This window comes from Psammomys obesus, unplaced genomic scaffold (genome assembly GCF_907164565.1).
Source record: "Psammomys obesus unplaced genomic scaffold, mPsaObe1.curated_primary_1811, whole genome shotgun sequence".
Classification (NCBI taxonomy): Eukaryota; Metazoa; Chordata; class Mammalia; order Rodentia; family Muridae; genus Psammomys; species Psammomys obesus.
The window spans coordinates 1,347,070-1,368,086 of record NW_026592586.1 but is presented as its reverse complement, the minus strand read 5'-3'; the positions used below and the strand labels follow the sequence as shown (position 1 = coordinate 1,368,086).

General features: G+C 46.0%; 2 protein-coding genes across 2 annotated transcripts in view; one reads left to right on the top strand and one right to left on the bottom strand.

Annotated features, from left to right (window-relative positions):
- Positions 1–12,718, top strand: part of Aldh5a1 (aldehyde dehydrogenase 5 family member A1) — a 38,157-nt gene extending 25,439 nt beyond the window's left edge. Inside the window, exons 7-10 of the mRNA XM_055614489.1 lie at positions 4,452–4,610; positions 5,744–5,913; positions 7,194–7,252; positions 8,709–12,718. Of these exons, the coding sequence (XP_055470464.1) occupies positions 4,452–4,610; positions 5,744–5,913; positions 7,194–7,252; positions 8,709–8,914 (594 nt within the window). The 3' untranslated portion in view covers positions 8,915–12,718. The remainder of the gene's footprint in view (positions 1–4,451; positions 4,611–5,743; positions 5,914–7,193; positions 7,253–8,708) is intronic.
- Positions 12,719–16,290: 3,572 nt separating this feature from the next.
- Kiaa0319 (KIAA0319 ortholog) overlaps positions 16,291–21,017 on the bottom strand; it is a 60,663-nt gene continuing 55,936 nt past the window's right edge. The window contains exon 22 of the mRNA XM_055614503.1: positions 16,291–19,608. Coding sequence (XP_055470478.1) covers positions 19,430–19,608 — 179 coding nt within the window. The 3' untranslated portion in view covers positions 16,291–19,429. The remainder of the gene's footprint in view (positions 19,609–21,017) is intronic.

The window sequence follows — 21,017 nt, the reverse complement described above, 5'->3', positions numbered from 1 at the left end:
TTAGATTTTCAATTTTTGTGGCATATAGGCATTTGTGGTAAGACCTAATGATTGTTTGGATTTCCTCAGTGTCTGTTGTCATGTCCCCCTTTTCATTTCTGATTTTGCTGATTTGGATAGTTTCTCTCTGCCTTTTAGTTAGTTTGGCTAAGGGTTTGTCTATCTTGTTGATTTTCTCAAAGAACCAGCTCTTGGTTTCATTGATTCTTTGAATAGTTTTATTTGATTCTAATTTATTGATTTCAACCCTAAGTTTGATTATTTCCAGCCATCTACCCCTCTTGGGTGTGTCTGCTTCTTTTTTTTCTAGGGCTTTCATGTGGGCCATTAAGTTGCTTGTATGAGATGTTTCAAATTTCTTCTTGAAGGCACTTAGTGCTATGAACTTTCCCCTTGGCACTGCTTTCGTTGTGTCCCATAAGTCTGAGTATGTTGTGCCTTCATTTTCATTGAATTGTAGGAAATCTTTAATTTCTTTATTTCTCATCTAACCCAGCTGTCATTGAGTAGTGAGTTGTTCAGTTTCCATTAGTGTGTAGGCTTTTTGCTATTTCTGTTGTTGCTGAGGGCCAACTTTAGTCCATGGTGGTCAGATAGAATACAAGGGATTATTTCAATTTTCTAGTATCTGCTGAGGCTTGCTCTATGGTCTGTTTTGGAGAAGGTTCCATGTGGTGCTGAAAAGAAGGTATACTCTTTTGAATTTGGATGAAAAGTTCTGTAGACATCTATTAGGTCCATTTGATTTAGGACCTCTCTGTAAGTGCCTTTATTTCCCTATTTAGCTTCTGTCTAGATGATCTGTCCCTTGATGAGAGTTGAAGTCTCCCACTTAATAAGGTGTTGGGATGGATGTGTGATTTCAACTTTAAAAATGTTTCATTTATTTGGGGCATAGATGTTCAGAATTGTGACGTCCTCCTGGTGGATTTTTCCTTTGATGAGCATGAAGTGCCCCTCCTCATCTTTTTTGATTAATTTTAGTTGAAAGTCTATTTTATTAGATATTAGGATAGCTACCCCAGCTTGTTTTCTGGGTCCATTTGCTCGAAAAACATTTTTTTTCCCAGCCCTTTACTCTGAGGTAGTGTTTATCTTTGTGGCAGAGGTGTGTTTCTTGGATGCAGCAGAATGTTGGATCCTGTTTCTGTAACCATTCTGTTAGTCTGTGTCTTTTTATTGGAGAGTTGAGTCCATTGATGTTGATAAATAATAGTGACCAATGAATGTTAGTTTCTTTTATTGTGGAGTTCGTGGTGTTACTGTGTTTCATTGCTTGTTCTCTTTTGATTTTTTGTTGTGAAGTTATCTATATCCTATATTTTCTGGGGTATAGTGATTTTCATTGGATTGGAGTTTTCCTTCTAGTATCTTCTAGGGCGGGGTTGCTGTTTAAGTTTTTGATATTGTTTAAGTTTAGTTTTGTCATGGAATATGTTGTTTTCTCCATCTATGTTGCTTGAAAGCTTTGCTGGGTATAGTAGTCTGGGATGGCATCTGTGGTCCCTTAAAGTCTTCATGACATCTGCCCAGGCCCTTCTGGCTTTCATAGTTTCTGTTGAGAAGTCTGGTGTGATTCTGATAGGTCTACTTTTATATGTTACTTGGCCTTTTTCGCTTGCTGTTTTTAATAGTTTTTTCTTTGTTCTGTAGATTTAGTGTTTTGACTATTATGTGATGTGAGTAGTTTCTTTTCTGGTCTAGTTTACTTGGTGTTCTGTTGGCCTCTTGTATGTCTATGGACAGCTCTTCCTTTAAGGTGGGAAAATTTTCTTCTATGATTTTTTGAAAATATTTTCTGGACCTTGGAGCCTGGAATCTTCCTTTTCATTCATTCCTATTCTTAGATTTTGTCTTTTCATGGCATCCTTGATTTCTTGGATGTTTTGTGTTTGGAATTTTTCTGATTTTACTTTCTTTGAGAGTATCAATTTCTGCAAGTGTATCTTCAGCATCTGATATTCTTCCATCTTTTGTATTCTATTGGTGATGCTTACTTTCGTGGTTCCTGGTCTTTTCTCTAAGTTCTCCAGCTCCAGGATTTTCTCTGTTTGTGTTTTCTTTATTGATTCTAATTCTGTTTTCATGCCTTGTACCATTTCCTTCATCTGTTTGAATGTGGATTCCTGTCTTTCTATGATGGCTTCTATTTTTTTGTTTGTTTCCTCTCTATATGCCACTCTATTGTGCCTCTATTTGTTTGGCTGTATTTGCCTGTATTTCTTTGAGAGCTTTGTTAGTTCACTCTTTATTTGCCTCCATTTGTGTGGCTATTTCTTTGAGAGCTTTGTTCATTTCCTCTTTATGTGCCTCTAATAACTGGATAAGCATACTTTAAAATCATTTTCCTGTGTTTTCGATGAATTGAAATATCCATTGATTTTGGGGATTGCTGGTGGTCAGGATGTCCTGATTTTTGGGGGGTGTGTTCTTGTGCTGACCTCTGGCCATCTGCTTATCTGTAACCTTCACTGTTTGTTCCTGGAGTCTGTACTTCAGACTGGGTCCATCTCTCTCTGGTGTCTGGAGTATTCTTCAGGAAGATGAGAGAGGCCCACTGGTTTGAGAGTGCGCATTGGTGTTTCTGCTGTAGCTAAGGGAGGAAGATCTGAAGGTGTGGTTGCAGAAGTGCAGGCATGTGTGTGTGTGTGTGTGTGTGTGTGTGTGTGTGTGTGCTCGCACACACAGAAGTGTGACTTGAAGGACAGGGTGCTAGAGAGTGTAGATGCCTGGAATGTGGGGTGGAGGGATGCAGACACAGGAAGGGGTGTGGGTGCTGACACTGTTTGTGGGCCCAATGTGCATGTGCAGATTCCCTGAATACCTCAGTGGCCTACAGGCCTGTCGTACTGTCTTTCTGGTATTTAGATCTGTCTGGGCTCCAAGAGTTGTTTGCCTAGACTTCACAGGTAGACCAGCAGAACAGGGGCTTCGATGTTGAGAACCATGTCCCAAGGATCCCTCTGTTGCCCACAGTGGGGCTGTGGGTAGGAGGAATCCGATGTCTGGCTGCTAGCATAGAGGGACCCTGAATCTGGGGCTCTGCACACACTCACTTGAAGGCACGCTCCCTCTCTAGCAGGTCTAATCAGCAAGCACAGGGGTTCCCCCTGTTCTCTACTCTCAGATTTGGGCCTGCCAGGGTAAATGTGAGTGTAGGCGATCCTTCAGCTCAGTGGTGCTGCAGCCACAGAACTTGGAGGCTGGTATAGCAGTCCACTGGGAGTCTAGCCACAGCTGCAGAACTGGGAGGCCTGTTCAGATACCTTCTGGAAGGCCCTGGGGAGCCGAGGACCTGGGTGGCCTGGTAGACCTGGGTGGCCCATCCAGCCAACCAGCTGCCCTTCTCTGTCTCAGATACTGAGCAGGGAGTTCTGTGCTAGGAGCCAAAAGGGAGCACTGAACGCCACCTCTGCAGGGGGGAGGGAGGCCTGTCAAGGGGAAGGGCTGGGGGATTGAGTATTTGTCACTCTCAGTCCCTGGAGAAGCCCGCGGGTGACCTGAATCCAAATGGTCTCAACTCACATGTTGTCCCCTCTTTCCCAGGAAGCATCAATGTCGATGTTCTGGCTTCAGCTGCCCCTCCACTCACCAATTTCAGAGTTTCAGATCCTCTGCCTCTCAGATACGGTGCACACTGGTCGCTGCCATCTTGGATCCCCGCCTTTTATTTTAATTATATGCATAAGTGTGTATCCATGTGTATCCAGAAGAGGGCATTGGATCTCATAATACAGGTAGTTGCAAACTGGCCAATATGGGTGCTGAGACTCAAACTTAGGTCCTCTGTAAGAGCAATAATAACTGCTGAGCCATCTCTCTGGCCTTCCCAAAAGGCCTTTGTATTTATTTTTGGTGTTGTGCTTGCATTTATGTCTGTCTGTATGAGGGTGTTGGATCCACCGGAACTGGAATAACAGACAATTTGTGAGCTGTTACGTGGGTACTGGGAAATGAACCCAGAACCTTCAGAAGAGTGGCCAGTGCTCTTAACTGCTGAGTCATCTCTCCAGCACCTAGTATCCATTTCTGAAACCACAGATTCAGCGAAACCCTGGAAGTGGAGGGTATGCTTTATCATCTGACCTTATTCCTTCCAGTCTTTGCTCTCTGCTAATAGGGCTGCATCCCTGCTCCTCAGAAACATAATACAGCCTTTTTGCTTCTACCACGTTAGCTTTACAGCCACATTGGATGGCTGGTTTTCTAGTTGCTTGGGTTTTGCCTCAGAGCCATTTATTCTATTTATGTGTTTAGCTCTAGGTGTGTGGTAGCTGTGGAAGATCTGAAACGGTGCATTCACTCAGTGCATTTATCCCTGGGGCCATGATCACCTGGGAGCAACACAGAAGGCTGGACCCATGCGAACCCTCTCGGGAAGAGTTGTCTCACATTGTTGCATCAGCCGCTCCTGAAGAGCTAACCATGGATTTGTTTTGCTTTCTGTCTAGACTTGCGTTTGCTCGAACAGATTCCTGGTACAGCGGGGTATCCATGATTCCTTTGTGAAGAAGTTTGCAGAAGCGATGAAGAAAAGCCTGCGTGTGGGTAATGGATTCGAGGAGGGGACAACTCAAGGGCCGTTAATTAATGAGAAAGCGGTAGAAAAGGTGAGTTGGTCTTATAGTTGGCCTTAAGGAAATTTTGTGATGGCGGGCTCAAAGGCTTGGTTAAATAAATGAATTTTTGTAAGCTCCCTAGCAGGGCTGTTTCACAAACAATGGGAAAATGCAAACTAGTTTAAAAAAAAAAAAAGTGTATTCCTACCAATGTGTATGTGCTTCCTAGCTCTACCTGAGGACTTGAGACTGGGGTCTTCAGGTCTTCTGCCTCCCTACATTTCTGTTTCTAGTGGTGATAGCTTTTCCCCTTGCTGTCCTTCCAGAAGAATTCTAACTGCAAGTACCCAGAAAATGCACATAGAGGTACAGGAGTACTGCAGGTTAGGGATGGCCAAGGGAAGCTACTTTTAGGAATGAATTGTTTGTTGACATCACAGTCTGGGGAGCTGGCAGGATGCGATTTCTCTTTGACACACTGTTGTCTTTAGCCTCATTTTTTTCTTATGTTTATTTACTTAGTGTGTCTGAGTGTGAGTATGGGGGAGGAGGGCACACGTGTGCCACAGCACAGGTATAGAGACCGAAGAACAACGTGTTAGAGTCCTTCTCCCCCCCACCAGGTAGGTCCCAGGGACAGAACTCAGGTTCTCAGGATTGGCAGTAAGCACATCGTCCTACTGGCCCATTTCAATAGCCCTGGTTTTAGCTTGATTCAGTTTGTTTTTTCATTAAAATTAAGGGTGTCATCTTGGCGTTTTCATACATATATATCATTATACTTTGTTCTTAGCCTCTCCTTAACTCCCCTCCTTGATGTTTCCTGTACAGCTAGGGAGACAGAGGCAAGCAGATCTCTGTGAGTTCAAGGCCAGGCTGGTCTAAAAATCGAGTCCAGGACAGCCACGGCTACACAAAGAAACCATGTCTCAAAACCAACCAACCAACCAAACAAACAAACAAACACAATGGTTTTTCCAGAGCTGCTTCTCTCCCTCCAACCATGTAGGTCCCAGGAATTGAATCTTGATTGCCAGGCTTGTATGCTGAGCCACTTTGCCGGCCTATTTTCTAAGGAAAGAGAGAAGCAACTACGTTTTTCCTGTTTAACGTTTTAAGAGGTTGTGCAGTTTGGAGAATGTCCTCATCCGGCTTTCTCCGGTGCCCTTCTTCTCATCTCACAGGTGGAGAAGCATGTGAATGACGCAGTCGCCAAAGGAGCCACGGTTGTGATGGGCGGGAAGCGACACCAAAGTGGAGGAAATTTCTTTGAGCCCACCCTGCTCAGCAATGTCAGCGTGGACATGCTGTGCATCACGGAGGAGACCTTTGGCCCCCTGGCTCCAGTTGTCAAGTACGTTCTACCAGTCGTGGAAGGAAGGAGATTAGAAAGGGAACACTTATTGAAGAGAGGTTCCTGTGCTCTTTCAAAGGCTGGTGGGCGGGCTGAGCGTCTGTGGTCAGAGTTGCACCGCACTGGCTGAACAGCAACGTTGGGTTGATGATATTTTGGGTTTGATCTGAGGGTTTGGATATTCAGATATCCATATGTGGGTCAGCCCTGGGTGTTGCTGCTTGACAGCTGTCCACCTTAGATTTTGAGACGGGGTCTCTCGCTGGAACCTGGGGCTCCACAGTTAGAGTGGGCAGGTTAGCTAGCAATTCCAGGCATCTTTGTGTGCCTGTGTCCCCAGACCTGGGATCATAAGCACAGGTCACCTCAACTGGGTTTTGAAATGGGTTCTGGGGGTGGAACTCGGCACTTTCACCAATAGAGCCAGATCTCTCCCTAGTCCTGGCCCCAGGTGTGGTGTTTGTATTGAGTCTTTGTTGGGGTGGGGGTGTTGTTATTGTTGTTTGGGGGTTTTGGTGGGTGTTTGTCTGTTTGAGATAAGGCCTCCTTCTGTAACCCAGGCTGGCCTTGGGTCCTCAACCTTCTTGCTTTAGCCTCCCTGTAGTCATATACCATACCCAATTTCAAGCACAAAATTCATCCAACTTTTATTTAGTTTCTTGCTGCCTTTAAGCTTACTTCCCTCCCACCCCCAATTCCTAAGGCTATTTTCCTAATACCCTCGAGGGCTCTATCCCAGCAGTCTGTAGGAAATGAATTATGACCTCACCTTTTATCCCACCTTAACAAGTAAATAACCGTTTCCCTGGATAATTCTCAGGTCAGTGCTCTGAAAATATTCTTTTATCTACTTGGATCCAGAGCCTAGAAGGGCTCAGAAGAGGGTATCCGATCTGCTGGGACTGGAGTGAACAGCTGTGAGCCACCATGTGGGTGCTAGGAATTGAACCCAGGTCCTCTGCGAGAGCAACAAGTGCTCTTAACCAATGACCCAACACTCTAGCACCTAGGAGTCCCTTTCTTCAAGGATTGTGTTTGGCAGCGTCTCTGCCTCATTGGTCTGCTTTTCCTTTCTCTTAGAAAAGGCGGGCCACATGGATCTACGGTCTCTTTAGAAGTCTGCATTTATACTCCACTCATGCATTCTCCCCTTGGAGCCCTTTGCAGCTCTGATCTCCTTCTTGTCATTCTTTAGGAAATGAGTCGGGAGAAAATGGAGCTGGTTTTCTTTGTTCTTCACCTTACACCTGTTTGCTTATCACCTACTTTAACTCTGGCAGGTTTGATAAAGAAGAAGAGGCCGTTGCCATTGCAAATGCAGCTGATGTTGGATTGGCAGGTAGGCGGTGTCTGTCGTCACCTCAAGTAAATGCCAGGCTCTGCCTTTTGAGCATGACTCTTGGGATCTTGTTTGTTTTCTTTTGGTTTGGAGACAACATCTCACTAAGTAACCCCAGGTTGCCTGAAACTTTCTATCTAGACCAAACTGGCCTTGAACTCACTGAGAGCTACCAGCATGCACCACCTTGCCTAGCAAACTGTTGAGTTTTTAAGATGCAGACTTAAACAGTGTGTATGGTTTGTTTCTTTACAAATGGCAAGAGTGACCTTGTGCAAAGCATTCCTTTCTCCTGTGTCCCCTGACACACACATAGAGCTTTCCAACTAAAGCTGAGAGTAGGAGACAAGGGGGCCGGGATGCAGATTGTTCTAGGTGGGAGTCACATGCAATCTCCCAGCTACTAAGCATAATGGTCAGTACTTTTTTGTCCCATTTGCCTGGTTTCCTGAAGAATCCCCAGACAGTGAGAGATGAGAAGGTGTGTATGTGAGGGGAAGGGGCTGTGGGTGTGCACCCTAATGCTCGTGAGTTGGTCTAGATCACTAGGTGGCTGCTGTTCTTGCAGTTTGGAGATAATACTGAGAAAACATACATATCGGCCCTGGGTGTAAATGCAGAACTGTGGGATACAGAGGTATAATATATAACTTCTCAGCCTTTTGGCTAATATCAAGTGTAGGGACCCACATAAGATACAGTTCTTCACAAAGAAACCCTGTCTCAAAAACCAGAAGAAAAAAAGATACAGCTGTAGCACTCTCAAGACTGCCTTGTGGATATAATGCAACCTGCTTATAAAAAGAGGAAGGTAAGTATGCTGTGGAGTTGAGTATGTGATGTCACATACTCAGCTGTCACAATGCTGGAGCAACTTGTGGCCCAAGGCTTCTCAAGTTCAAGATCAATGCTTATTCCTTCATTTTTCAGTGGTGCGATATGGAGGAGGCCATGCCATGCCTTAGGTCCTAAGTGATAAGATGCTCACTACAGAGATTGAAGTGTAGGCAGAGAGGACCAAGCAAGTTCAGATGCAGCATGGTAAAGATGAGATGAGCCTGACAGTGGCTCTCAAGTGCAGTCAGAAGCAAGCTGAAAATGCTAACCGAAGCCACACTTAGGGGCAGGGTTGATTGGCCACTGAGAAAATTGGCCTTGTTCTATAGACTGCAAGGCTTGCACAAACCTGTTGTCCAGATATCTAAAGGAGGATGGTTGCAAGAGCAGAAAAGCACAAAAGCTCATGGTTACAACGTCCCGATGGGAGAGAAACAGAAGCCCAACCAACAGGATGCCCAAGGTCCTTAGGGGGAAAACCTAGACAAACCCAGCCTGAGGCTTTACCTGCAAGGAGGAGAACCGCAGGCCATGTGACCTGGCATCCTCAGAGGCAGGCACATGCAACTGTCCCGAGAGTTCCTCATGCTGTGTTCGTCCTTCTTGTTCCTCTGCTTAGGTTACTTTTATTCTCAAGACCCAGCCCAGATCTGGAGAGTGGCGGAGCAGCTGGAGGTGGGCATGGTCGGCGTGAATGAAGGACTGATCTCTTCAGTGGAGTGTCCTTTTGGTGGGGTGAAGCAGTCTGGCCTTGGGCGAGAAGGGTCCAAGTATGGCATTGATGAGTATCTAGAGATCAAGTATGTGTGTTATGGAGGCTTGTAGCAGGGTTTTCCACTTCTTTAAGAAATAAAACTACCTAGATCTCTAGGGACATGACATGCATTTTTTAAAAAATGGACAAGTAGGTTATCAGAATTATGAATTTTTTAAAAAAAATTCAGCCAGTCATCATTTTAGATGTGAATCCTAACCCTTTCCTTATCTAACTAGGGACCAATGAATGCCATATACCTGTGGTTGTGGGCCCCAGCCAGGACTGGGACCTCAGCACAACCCCACTGCCTCAGGACAAGGTACAGTGTGAGGGTGCACGTGGGCACTGGGTCCCCAGGCCGAATGGGACCGCCCAACTTGGACCCAGATTTCAGGAAAGGAAACACTGGGGGGATGAAACAGCTGGATAAGCAGAAAGGGCACATCCCTGCCTCTTCGGCATCTCTCAGCTTGATGATGAACCGCTGCCTGTTGTGGGGAGGGGCTGAGGAGGGTGGCAAAGGCTTTGGTTTCCCAAGACTTCTTTCTAAGCCACACAGCATTGCCTGTGCTATGTGGAATGAGGGGAATGTTTCTCCTTGTTTCTAGGCTACTTTTTAAATTGTTGGGGACAGGGTTTGGTTTTGTTTCATCTTGGTTTGGTTTAGCATTGTGAGACAGTGTCTTGCTAAGTAGGTCGCCAAGGCTGGCTTCAGACTGAGTTCTCCTGTTTCAGCCTCCGAAATTCTGGGGTTACAGGTGTGTTCCACCACAGCTGGGTAAATGGACGTCTCCACTGCCCTAAACTCACCGCGCATGCTTCATTTTGTTTCTCTTCGAAAAATCAACCCAAGCTGGGGACAAAATCTGCAGAGTCGGTTTGGCAGAGCAGAAAGCATGGCTTGTATTTCTTTCTGCTGGGTGTTGAACCCATGGCCTGTGCATACTAGCCTGTGTTCTATCACTGAACTGTCCCAGACTTTTTTATTTTATTTCTTTTAATTTAATTCTTGAGACAGAGTCTTGGTAAGTTACCCTAGCTGGCCTTGAGCGTTTTATTGTCTTGCCTCAGTATGCTAAATGGAAGGCATGACTCTCAGCTGCTTAAAGGACCTTGTGAGCTTCATAAAATGAAGAAACTACAGCTTAAGTACAGGGACCATTTTGATTATGAGCAGTCGCACCCTGCCCCACCCTGAGCTTGGAAGGTGGCTTTGTGGAGGAAAGCAGGTACCTACCGTTCACCTGCCTAAGTTTGAACCAGGTTTTCTGTTCCTGGGTGTGGCTGCTGCTAAGCTTCCAGAAGAGCAAATACACTTTCACCACTGTGAAAAAATATTTCCACACTTGCCAGTTCCCTGTGGAAGAGAGCTGAAGCCATGAATCTCAGGCACCTTTGCCCCCAGTAAAAGCATATATGGTTCATGATTCAAAACCAAAACAAAGCAAAACAAAAAAGCCACATAGGGACCTGCAAAATAGCTTAGTGGATAAAGGCTTTGCCAGACAAGCCTGGTAACCTGAGACCTGAGTTCCACCCCTGGAGCTTACATAAAGAGGGGAAGAGAGGGCCTGGAGAGATGGCTCAGAGATTAAAAGCACTGGCTGTTGTTCCAAAGGTCCTGGGTTCAATTCCCAGCTACCACGTGGTAGCTTAAAACCATCTATAATGAGTCTGATGTCCTCTTCTGGCGTGCAGGCATAGATGCAGGTAGAATACTGTATACATAATAACTCATTAAAAAAAAAAGAAAAAAGATGGGAAGAGAGAACCAACCCCACAAAATTTTCCTCTGACCTCCACAGTGCATGAGAGGCATTCTCTCTCTCTCTCTCCTCTCTCTCTCTCTCTCTCTCTCTCTCTCTCTTTCTCTCCAACTGGTCTTACTTTGAAACAATTTAAATGAGGAAAATTCTAGGTTCTTGGAGACATGCCTCCCATCTACCTAGAAGTTGGCACCGCGCTCCATGCTCTTGTCTGTGAAGAGAGCCCGCACGCATACTCTGTGGGTGCTCTGCCTGTGAGAAGTCAACACTGATAGGACTAGTTCCAGTGCTTCCTAAACATTACTCTAGCCACTGGGAGCTTCCAATAAGGAATTCATGGTTTTTAACATCCCGAGCACAAGAAGCGAGCCTCCTACACAACTCAGCACATTCATGGTCTGTTTGCAGCTGGTTTCTAACAAATTTTCTAATTAAACTTAATTTTTTTATGAATGTGGGTGTTTTGCCTACATATATGTCTGTGCACCACATGCATGCTGGTGCCCTCAGAGGCCAGAAGAGGGCATCAGAACACCTAGAACTGGGGAAAGTTGGCCGCCTCTGTCTGGATGTGCTGGTAGGTGAACCCTGGCCCTCTGGAGGTGAGCAGACACTGCTCTTAACTGCCGAGCCATCTTGCCAGCCCCAACATTTCTAATTCCTCGATATTTGTGCCCATCTTTTTTTCAATGAAGAATACAAATGCCCTGCTGTTATTTTGTAGAAGATATACATAATACTGAGATATGAAGTCATTTCAAATACGCTTTAAACAGGGTGAGCCAGTGGGTGCCTGGACGTTGTGGCAAATTTGTACTTGTTGTGTGTGCATATTTGACCCACTGGGTATATCACTGGCCCAGACATTTGTTACAATAAATATAATCAATTTTTGTGTTTAAAATGATGGGAGTGGATATCAGTGGTCAAGTGTATACTTAGCTGCTGGAGGCTATGTGACTAATCATCCCCAAAAAGAAATTAACATGGAAGAACATCTTACTTAGAAAAATGGTTTTGGGTTATAGGGAGACAATGAGTTTGGGTTTTGATATTATTTAAAAACAGGCTCTCCTGTTGGCCTTAAATTCCTGGGCTCAAATGGCCCCCCTGACTTAGTTTCCCAAATAGCTGTGACTGGAGGCATCTTGTCACCAAATCAGCTAAGAGTAGTTTATCCTTCATTTAGGGGTTTTTGAGTTTGGGTCTCATGTAGTCCAGGTTCACCTTGGAACTCTCCTGCCCCGACTTCCTGTGCTGGAATTAAACATGTATACTACCATTCCCAGCCGAGCAGTGTTAGGTGAACCTTTGTTATTGTTCCATAAGATGTGTGATTGGTGGAATTTTCGAAGATGTCTATACAGACATGTAAGGACAAGGGCTGAAGAAACACATGTGAGCCAAATCTGACCTGCTGCCTGTTTATTAACTCATGTGCTTAAAATAGTTAGCTGGGCAGTGGTGGTACACACCTTTGATCCCAACACTTGGGAGGCAGAGGCCAGCTTGGTCTACAGAGCAAGTTGGGGAGGGAGACAGTGGTCTCCCATGTTATAAGGCACCATTTCATTCTATTAAACCCCTGTGAAAAGGCACATTTTATAGGCATTTGTTACAAGGAGTTCTTGGCTGTAATTATCAAATAACAGCCTGATAATCCTGTCTCCTTGAAAAGCACTTTTCCCCAGGTGGTGGGGCTCACTGGAAGTGCCAAAGCTCATCCGTCCATCGGAGGGGCCTTTAAACATACCCCCCCCCATTACAAGTGCTTGTTACCTCTTTCTGCAACTTGGTTCTTCAGGACTCCGTGAGAGTAAAGATCAGACACACAATGTAAACAAGCCTGTTTTGTGATGCTTTGACCTTCAAATTGGGTCCCATGGGTTTTCCTCTCTGAAGGCTGGATCCCAGTGTTTTAATTACCCATGTGCAGCTATTTAAAAAAACAGGATTTTACTTGAATACTGTGATTGTTTCGTGGCATACTAAGAGTTGGTGAGAAATATTTTGTTCTGTAAACATGTATATGTCGATTCATTTTTCTACTGTTTGACATTGGTCAACAGAGTTGAATCTCCTTAATAAATGTAGAATTGAACACGATTTCTGGTTAGAGTTTGTGGCTGTGTTGTTTTTGCCTACTTTGTTGCCATTTGAGTTTTAACTGGATGGTCTTAGACCAACATGGATGCAAAATTGACCTGCCCCAGGTCAGCGCATACCTTGAGCCGAGAGCTAGTACACCCAGTGTTTGAGCTCTCTGTGTTTGCTTGTGTGGGCCGTGCTGCTGTCTTCTAATGCACTCCACTGTCGGCCACTTTTTCCAGTCTTTTATTTTACAGAGAAGTATGAGAAAGGCATTTTCTGAGTCCCCGGTATCCAGATATGATCCTCGGATATGAATTTTAACACTTGTCTGAGTGCAATTTCTGTTGCTAATAACACAATACCACCACAGCTTGGGCAAGTTATTGTTTTGGCTAGTGGCTCTGGTACACGGTCAAGGGGTCCTTAGGCAGTGTAGGGCTAACAGTCTTAAGACCTAACCAAACTGGCCTTTACAGCAGACCCGATACTAAGACACTGAATTAATCCATTGAATTCGTGGGTGGTTGCATCCGTGAAGGCAAAGCCCTAGTCAGCTCTCCGAAGGTCCGATTTGACCCCATCTCCCAGGCCTAGAGATAGCCCTCTCCGTGTTACCCCACTGGGCCCATGTGCCCCTGGGAACCCTCTGTGGAGACTAGTCACCTTATGACATCAGTAAAACTGGATTAGGACCCACCATATCGGCTCCATTTTGAGCCACTCTTACAGGGCTCATCTCTTTCTATACATTCTAGAATTTGGCGGGTCAGGAGTTCAACGTATACTTGGTCACAGGGTCCCTGTGGCCGGGCAACCGTCTCCCCTCAAGTTGGGACTTGGAATGTCAACATGAGCTTTCCTTCCCCACCCCCCAACGCCCAGTGAGTCCATTTAAGGAGCAACAGCAGTGGGAACTCCAGGCAGAGCCTTGACCAGCGTTAAGCAGAGACCAGGACAAGGGCGAGCTCCCAGGCCTCAAGGCTCAGAGTTCCCCTCGGGTCCCCGCTGGACATGGAGGCAGGAGGATGGTACTGCTTCACAAGTCATCAAGACAGAAAGGGTTGGCTGTGGGCTTCGCGCACCCCCTCAATATCGGGCCGGCAGCCTTAGTTCATAGAGTGAGCTTCCCCGCAGAGTGCGCAGGGAACCGCCCCTGAGTGGCAACTCGCAGAGGCACAGACACCCACCATGCCCAGCTTTGAGGATACTACGCGCACCTAGTAGGGCTTTCTCTCCAGGACGCCACAACAGAGAGGACCCTGGGTGAACCCCAAGGCTGCTCAGAGGGCCTCCTCCGACCCCTGGCTTGCCGATGAGTTCAGGGAGATTGAGTTGATCAGGGTGACGTTCATCCGAAGGACGGAGGCCAAGCCAAATCCCAAGGAACCGGAGAGCAGCCAGACACTGCCAAGTCCATACCAGGGGCAGTTTCTTTCACAGGCCGGGTGGTCTACCGATCTCTGCTCCCCGGGGAGTCACTTCAGCCACGGGAAAGCAGAACACAGGAGAGCTGGAAGCCTCTTCCTCTAAGAAAAAACGAAGTGTGTTCTGGGGCAAGGGAGGAAGCCGACCTAGAGAAGGAAAAAAGGGGGGGGGGGGGGGGAGGGGGGAGAGGGCGGGGCGGGCAGACACAGACATAGTTATAAACCTTTGCGAAACGTTTTCAAACGTATTTTCGTTTTCATAAGGAAAAAATGTGTTCAGCAGCTTTCTGTCGCTGGTACAGTACCTGATAAGCTTACAAGAAGGAAGGGTCTGTCTGACTCACCGGTCTACACGGCTGCTGTGAGCCCTTAGCTCTGGGACCGTGGCCAGACTGAGCATCAACCGCGCAGGGCAGAGGAAAACGGTTCCCAAGGCGGGTGGAGGAGCAGAGCGAGGGGGTCGCGCACCCAGTGAGGTCACTTCCTTCCACCCGGGCCCCACCTCCTAAACCAGTGCCTTCCAGCAGTTGTAGGGTCTGGAGAGTCAAGCCCTCCCACGCGTTAGCCTTCCAGGGACGTTTTAGATCCAAACAGCGGCCGAAGGTCGTTATTGTTGAAACGATAACATATTTGGTTCATTTACGTTCTGGAAACCCAACAAAATACAGAACCCTTGCAAGACAGTGATGATCAAGGAGACTTTAGTTCGTATGCCTAACAAGTAGCGGTCTGGGTCTCAGAACGGGACCTCCAGGATTTACCCCAACGAAACTGCTAATAGATTGACGTAAACACATTGGAGACAACCTCCAGGTGAAGGAGGTCCAAAATGAATACACGCAGCATGATTCCACAAAACTAGAAAATGACGGCTGGTGGTGAGGTTCACTGACCGGTGTGCCTACTGAGAGCTGCACAGCATCTTTTGGGGTGGCATACCTATTAGCTTGGTTACAGAGGTGGCTCCAGGGCGTAGCCATGTATCAAAATCTGTCAAATTAGGCGTTGTGTACACAGTTTATTCTAAGTGAATCATATCTCAGTATACGTTTTTCTTAGTGACCCCCCCCCACCCCCCAGTGCTGTGAAATAAATTTAGGGTCTCACACACGCTCGGTGAGCACTCTGAGCTATGCTAAATTGGCTTCATTTTTTGATAAATACTAAATCAAGGCTGTGCGTGGTGGCACAGGCCTTTAATCCCAGCACTTGGGACAATGATCTCTATAAACTGCAGACCAGCCAGGACTACGCTGTCTCAAAAAAACAAACAAAACCGCTAAATCTGGGAATGTACTTAAGGAACAGCGGCCCGAATACACTCACGTCACAGCTGCTACAAGCCTTTTCCAGCAGGGGACCAAATGTCCTTTCATTCTGAGAGAGAAACCTGCTGAGCTGAGAACAGTCAAGTCCAGCTACTTGTCTGGCATCAGGGAGGATCCTTTGGTCCTCTGGGCTTCAGAAATTGTGTTTGTTTTTCCAGCACAGGTCCAGATAATAAGAGTTTTAGTCTTCATTTGTTTTGTTTTACTTGTGTGTGTGTCGTTTGGTTTGGTTTGGTTTGAGACAGGCTCTTTCTATGTAGCCTGGCTGTCCTGGAATTTATTATGTAAACCAGGTTGGCCCTGAACTCAAGGAGCTCTGCCTGCCTCCGCCTCCTCAGTGCTGCGATCAAAGGAGTGTACCACTATACCTGGCTGTTTTAGTCTTTGAAATGATTCCGATTACTTTGCAAGATTAGAGCAGCCATGGGCGCATTCACACATTCATAAATGAATGAATGAACATGATCATGGCCCAAACAACTACTTACAGATACAAATTTGAGCTTCATATAAGGCTTGTGATCAAAACATTTTTTTCCCCGCCATCTGAAACATAAAACCCAGGGCTGGAGATATAACTCAGTGTTAGAGTCCTTGCCTAGCATGCACCAGGCAGACTCCTGGCTTCTATCCCCAATATTGAGGAAAAAATAAAAATAAAAAAGATAACAGTAAAAACATAAAAACTCATCCTTTTTTTAGCACGTGCAGCATAAGAAAACTCGTGACAGTTTTCTAACCTATCTCTGGGAACTCTCTACACGGAAGCTTGAGGACATTATATTTCTCCTTCAATGTAAATACTAGAGAAAATGCAAAGACTTTTCTTTGGAGGATCAGCATAGGCGTTTAATAGTGTTACATGAGAATCGACATCTGGTTGAAACACGTGGGAAACAATACACTGAAAAGAATAAAATCAAGATTCAGAATCTATGATAGCTTGCTCACGTGTGTGTGTGTGTGTGCACGCACTTGTATATTCATGTGTGAACACAAGGGCGAACATTACATACACTGCCAAATATTGTGTGTGGAGGACAGAGGTTCTTGTGTGGGGCAGCGGTTCTCTCCTTCTACCAAGAGGGTCCTGGGGAGCAAACTCAGGATTTCAGGCCTGGCTGCAGGTGTCTTTACCCACTGAGCTATGCTACCATTTTCTTACTTCACTGGATGTATGTTTGCTTGCTTGAAACAGGTCTGTGCTAGAATCGCAAGTGATGGCTGCCCGTCGCTGTCTGTCCTTAGGGTGTTTTAAACAGGTGGGGAACGCTGGCCTTTGCCAAATCTTTGTCTAAAGCAGTAACTAGTTGAGCTCTTAGCCTTTAGGAGCTCTATAAATGCTCTATCCCATACTTTACAGCAGTTCCTCAATCTGTGACTACCACAGGAGTGGCAAATCAGATATTTGCATTACAATTCATAACAGTAGCAAAATTACAGTTTGAAGAAGCAATGGAATCATTTTATGGTTGGGGGTCACCACAACATGAGGAACTGTGTTAAAGGGCCACAGCATTAGGAAGGTTGAGAACCACTGCGCTGGAGGCTTGTTTCTCTGAGTCTTCGGGTCCCAGGTCCCTAGTTATAAACAGCAAATGATGAATGATGAGGGGCTAGCCTACCCCGTTTGGTCTCCAGGGAATGAGCGGGTCACAAAATAGAATCTACGGAACAGAAACCATTGTGATGTTTATTTCCGATTCACTATGGATTCAAGGTTCTTTTGTGATGGATGGATCAGAGAGACCAGGCTGAGACAGCCAGGGCCAGGGCCAGCAAACACATTGCAAACCTAGAGGGAGGGGTGACTCAGAGCTTGCTCCAGTGGAAGACGCTAGGTCCGCCATCTCCCGCTTTGTCTTTTGCTTTCAGACACACACCAAGGTTTCCTCTTTCTCCTAGCAACAGAACTCTCAGGGGTCTGGAAGGTTCACCAGGATTTGCCTTTCAACATTTAAGGCTGGACTTCTTCATGCATTGGATAATAGGTCTTGGCACTCCATTCCCAGATCCACCACGGACTGTGTGACCTTGAGAAAATCACTTATGTTCCATGGACCTTCAGTGGGCGTCTATGACACAGGAAGGTTTTCTTTCAAGATTGATTGTAAAGGTCGGCCATTCACCATGCGAACGTCATGCACATGACGAAGTAGGTGTTGGAAGGCTTCACTATCATGCTCCAGTGTTCTAACGTGGGTTCTCTATACCAGAAAAGTTCAATTACCTACAAAATAGCATCACCCTGGGCTGTGGGTAGAGAAGATTCTGTTTATGAAGCTAAATTAGTATTAAAAAATCACTTTCCTTTAATGTAATAGATAATATTGAACTAGGATATATAGGCATAAACAAACCACTTTAAGTAAAAGTACATTCCTATTATACTTTGACCATTCCCCCAGTAAAGTATAATACAGTGGACCCTCTTACTATGGTTTCATCTTTTTTGAGCTTTCTGTTACTTATAGCTCAGAAACAGAAAAATGTAGAAACAAACACTAAAATTTAAGGTGTGGTTCTACTTCCCCTACATTTTTTTTTTCATTCTTTAATATAGGATGTCATATCGTCCAGGCTGCCCTCAAAGTTGCTGTATAGCCAAGGCTAGCATTGAATTTCTGTCCCTCCTTGCTCTCGTTTCCCAAGTGCTAGGACAACAGTACTGTTCTCTTCTACTCTTTGCATGCCAAGGCCACCATCCTTGGGTCCACGGGGAGCCGGGCACCTACCAGAAGCTACCAAAATCTCAGGCTGCAATGAGCTCTGCTTACTGCTCTGGGGTGACACTTTGAAAAGAACTGAAATAAGATTTCGTTCTTTAAATAATATGTTTTAATGATTTTTTAATGTGCATGAATATTTTGCCTACGTGTATAAACTCTGTACATGCCTTCTGGTGCTGGAGGCAGAAACGGGTACAGGACCCCTGAAAGTGGAGTGATGGACAGTTGTAAGCCACCCTGTGGGTGCTCAGAACTGAACCATAGACCTCTGCAAGAGCAGTGAGTAGTCTTCTATACAGCCATTTCTCCAGACCCTTAAATATGTTTTTAAGCATAAATAGTGAATGTTCTATCTACCTATTTCTGTGGAGAGTCTTGGTAGGAGCTCAGAGCATGGTGACCACACTCCCCTCGTTAAGAACATATTTCAGTTTTGGGACGTGTCCGTGATCACTGAGTCCTCTCCCCTTTTCCATGGCAGTGCTACAGTACACACTCAATAAAAGTTAAGGGAATAAGCAGTCAGTTTTAATGTTCCTCAGGGCTGAGAGAGGCCCCATGGTGGTTTCTTTTTCTGAGACAATGAGAAGAATGTTAAAGGCTGCCTCCAACATTTAACCTGCAAGTCCCTATCCTCCTTCCCCATCTCTACTGCCTTTGGCCCTTAGGTTCTTTCTCAGCTCCTGGACCTCTAGCCTAGACACCAGCTGGCTGCACCCCAGCCATCATGGTCAGCACAGGAAGCTGCACACAGAGGGCCCCTGCCTCTTAGATGAACTTCGAGCTGACCCTCCAGGTCCTCTGAGAAACCGCTTCTGAAAGGTTCTTAAAAGCAGTCACGGCTTCTGTGGAGAAAGCAACCCTGCTTAACCTGTCTTTCCTAAGGGGCTATACACAGGTGTTACACTAATTTCATCGTGGGCAATAATATAATGAAATGTCCACTACAGGGACACGGCAGAACTTTCAGTACACGCCACAGAAGTTTCATGCGCCCCTTTTCTCAATTAATGAGCTTCAGTTGAATAAGCAGTTGTGTGTGTGTGTGTGTGTGTGTGTGTGTGTGTGTGTGTGTGTATCTGGAAAGTTCCAAGAACCCGGGTCTTTTAATCAATATGCAGAGCACAGAGCAAGGCCCCTGGGCATGACTGATGATACACTGTGCCAAGCAAGAGCCAGCTTTGTTTTAACTCGCACTGTCTGGTACGGAGCCACAGGCACATGGGGTCCCTCCAGAGCAGCCCATTATCTGTCCTTGGAGAAATAACGAGAGGAAGCCCCGTTTCTGGCAGAGCCATTCAGGGAACCCTTGAGGAGCCCCCTCTCCATCCTCTCTCGGCTGAACAGTGTGTCCTGGTCGCTTTCAAACTCCGACTCTGACACCATCAGGCTGGAGTTGTGCTCCGTGCTCCGATGCTTGATACCTGGGGAAAAGCAGACAGAGCATGAAGACAGATGTTGGAAGAACCCTGCTGTTTAAGGTTGCAGCCTTTCCAGGCCAGATAGCCATTCTGAGCTTGGTGCTAAGGTGCAGGACTCCCTCTCCCCAGCAGGGCCTCCTGCTCTCTGCCTGACTTCATCTGGAGAGTCTCTTTAGACACAAATGCCCCTAACCACATTTGATATATGGCCTTTGGCACAGCTCCCTGCTAGCTCTCCCCTCCCTGTGCCTATAGGATAATTAGGTACTGTGTTTCCGTTCATATGATAGGACCCTGCTGCTTAATGCAAACCAAGCATCCTTGAAGTGCCTAGTTCCAGCCAATTATGTACACCTATGCCTGGAGGGCCCCCCCACTCCCCAAGGGGTATATAGCCTTTGTTCTCTGGAATTAAAGCTGAACCAGCTCCCTGAAGTGGTTCCTGGGTGTGTGATCCCTGAACAGTGCTCACTGGCCACTCCAGGCATGCTCCTCGTCTCGTGCCCCTCCTGACTTCATGGGCTGGTGGGAGAAAGCTCCCAGGCACGGAGAGAACCACACACACACACCACTTTCCTCTCAGCCATCTGTTTGGCCGTGTTCCAGGAAGGACTGTGGATTGCTCTCTGAGCCGTTAAAGCAGTTACCTATGTGGCAGTGGGTTGGCGTGACAGAGGCTCCAGCTTTGACACCAGCTTCGTGATCCTGGACAAGATACCTAGCCTCTTCTTATCTAGTGGAAGGTGACGAAGCTCCTACCCACAGGTCTCTGGTGAGGACTGAAAGAAACTGTGCCCTTCACCTAGCTTTTACAGCAAACGAGCCCTTAACACATAAGTACTGCTGTGACTCTGAAGTTTAACTGGCTTTACAATTTTCAAAAAGGACTTAGAGTGTTTAGCTAAAGAGTTAAAACATAGATCTGTGACATGATGGCTCAAAATATCTAAGAAATAAAACGAATACATACATAAATACATAAAACAATACATAAATCAGGAGGATATGAGGGGCTGGGTATGGTGGCACATGCCTTTAATCCCAGCACTGGGGAGGCAGAGGCAGGCAGATCTCCATGAGTTGGAGGCCAGTAAGGTTTATAAAGCAAGTCCATTCAACCAGGGCTCTGTTATATAGAAAAACCCATCTCAAAAAAAACATGAGGAGAGAGAGAGAGAGAGAGAGAAGAAGAAGAAGAAGAAGAAGAAGAAAGAAAGAAAGAAAGAAAGAAAGAAAGAAAGAAAGAAAGAAAGAAAGAAAGAAAGGAAGAGGAGGAAGAGGAGGAAAGGAAGAGGAAGAAGAAGAAGAAGAAGGAGGAGGAGGAGGAGGAGGAGGAGGAGGAGGAGGAGGAGGAGGAGGAGGAGGAGAAGAAGAAGAAGAAGAAGAAGAAGAAGAAGAAGAAGAAGAAGAAG